The 2597-nt window shown below is 42.2% G+C and overlaps 1 protein-coding gene across 1 annotated transcript in view; it reads left to right on the forward strand.

Annotated features, from left to right (window-relative positions):
• Window positions 1-828: 828 nt before the first annotated feature.
• Window positions 829-2597, forward strand: part of LOC123734147 (uncharacterized) — a 4523-nt gene continuing 2754 nt past the window's right edge. The window contains exons 1-2 of the mRNA XM_082973912.1: window positions 829-907; window positions 1843-1924. Of these exons, the coding sequence (XP_082830038.1) occupies window positions 902-907; window positions 1843-1924 (88 nt within the window). The 5' untranslated portion in view covers window positions 829-901. The remainder of the gene's footprint in view (window positions 908-1842; window positions 1925-2597) is intronic.

The following is a 2597-nucleotide window of genomic DNA, read 5'->3' on the forward strand; positions in this document are numbered from 1 at the left end:
GACACCATATCATCTGTAGCCTAATAAACTGCATGTTATCCTGAGTTGTAGTGGGAGGACCAGACACCATATCATCTGTAGCCTAATAAACTGCATGTTATCCTGAGTTGTAGTGGGAGGACCAGACACCATATCATCTGTAGCCTAATAAACTGCATGTTATCCTGAGTTGTAGTGGGAGGACCAGACACCATATCATCTGTAGCCTAATAAACTGCATGTTATCCTGAGTTGTAGTGGGAGGACCAGACATCACGTCACAGCGTCATGTTTACTTCCATGTGATGGTTATTATACTGTAGCAATATTTACATCACTAGCATTTCTTGCATAATTGATTTTACCGGCACAAAAAAAGATCTCACCTTGTCTAGCATATGTTGTTTTGTCGGCATTTGTAAAGTTTACCGACAAAATGTTCTTTTTCTTTCAGGCCTGTCTGACATTTTTTTTTTTATCAGACATGTACATTATATTTGCATAAAAAGGTTGAATGGAAACCTGGTTAGTTTGTGGTATTTCAGCTTTGTGGTAGTTCAGGTCAACTGAGGACAACTGAAGTGCTTCACTTTGATGCTAAACCCATAAAGGCGATGATATTGCAACTAAATAGTCAACATTTATTGATCAATCCCTTGAAAACGGCACTCCGTTGTCTGTGGTTTTAGCGGAGCTGCGGGTCTCCTTGCCATCCCAGCAGGCAAATGGAACGCTTTCTTTCCACCGTATTGTGACGTTTTATTGATGACGACCTATTAGAATGAGTTGTATAAAAGGTTCTAACTCCATAATGACATCACGCTCTCTGTGTTTTCATTTGAATGTAAACTTGTTTCTGTGCTGCTATGTGACAGAATATTCATATTCCCATACATATTGATCTGAGCATCTTTGAGGAACAATGCAGGTGAGTACTGAGCAGGCTAAATTATGATCTAACCCCCCCCCCATTAAAAGCTCAATAGCTGTATTCTGACAGTTTAAAAACTTTATTTGTAGAGGCTGCTGCCTAAAGTTTTCAGATGTATAGTTAAATGGTACTCAATACATTTAGCTGTGATACGACTAGCTCCTAAACGTCTAAACTAACATGGATCATTTAGCTACTTGATTGAGAATTTTAGGACCCCTGTAGGTATCAAAAATCAATATATATATTTATTTTTTGGGGCCTTCGCTATAGTCCATAGACGGGAATGCATTGAGAGGAACACAATATATAAATGGCAGAACACAGAGTCAAAAAAATGTATCATAAGGAATAAGGTTTTGAAGCGTCTGTCCTTTATATAAGAGATATAAGAAAGCTCAGAAAGAAATACATATTTAACCCTTTTATTTTGTTGGCACAAAACTACTTCCATAAATCCATAATTTTTTTCAAAACTGGTACCGGGTTACCTTCAGATGAGTCCCGTGACATTTGTGGGGGTCGTAGAGACAAACGAAGAACACCATCTTGTTCGTGAGAGTCTCCCCTTTCTATAGTGGGGTCACAAACGATTCGAACGCTACAGACGATTTTCGGGATGTCTCCTGGGCTGACAAACAGCGTTGTAGCTCTGCCACTTTCAACCACAGACGTGGAAGAGAGACATCAGCGGATGTGGTGGATTGAGAAGCAGCCCATTCAAAAATATATCTGTAGATTAAACAGAAGATTTTGACAGGGACCTTTTAAAAGGATGTTAATTAGATTGACACACGGGTACGTCTCTTAAGGACTAGCCTGATCAGCCTCCTACAACGTGGAAGAAAGACGTATTGGCAGCTTGTTTGTTTACTCTCCTTGTTTTGTTTCCTGTGTTTGTTTATCTGTAAACGTGTTTGTTTACCTCCCAGCAAGCCAATGAAAACCAAGCCAGGAGAGATAGGAGCTGCTTTGAGAGCCTGACCTTATGGGACCTGAAGAACCACAACCACAGTAGGCTGAAACACACAACACACACACACACACACACACACACACACACACACACACAGACACACACACAGACAGACAGACAGACAGACAGACAGACAGACAGACAGACAGACAGACAGACAGACAGACAGACAGACAGACAGACAGACAGACAGACAGACAGACAGACAGACAGACAGACAGACAGACAGACAGACAGACACACACACACAGACACACACACACAGACACACAGACACACAGACAGACACAGACAGACAGACACAGACAGACAGACACAGACAGACAGACAGACAGACAGACAGACAGACAGACAGACAGACAGACAGACAGACAGACAGACAGACAGACAGACAGACACGCAGACAGACGCCATGTCTGTTTGTGCTATCATGCCAACTCCCTTGTCTCTCATTGTCATGCCAGTAGAGTTGGCAAGAGCACAACAGATCTGGGACCAGCTATACCTGGTGTACTGTAGTAGAGCACAACAGATCTGGGACCAGCTATACCTGGTGTACTGTAGTAGAGCACAACAGATCTGGGACCAGCTATACCTGGTGTACTGTAGTAGAGCACAACAGATCTGGGACCAGCTATACCTGGTGTACTGTAGTAGACCACAACAGATCTGGGACCTGTGGAAATAAACCACATAGAGTTGGGTTCATTT

The sequence above is a fragment of the Salmo salar genome, chromosome 04 (assembly GCF_965601325.2).
Source record: "Salmo salar chromosome 04, fSalSal1, whole genome shotgun sequence".
Lineage (NCBI taxonomy): Eukaryota > Metazoa > Chordata > Actinopteri > Salmoniformes > Salmonidae > Salmo > Salmo salar.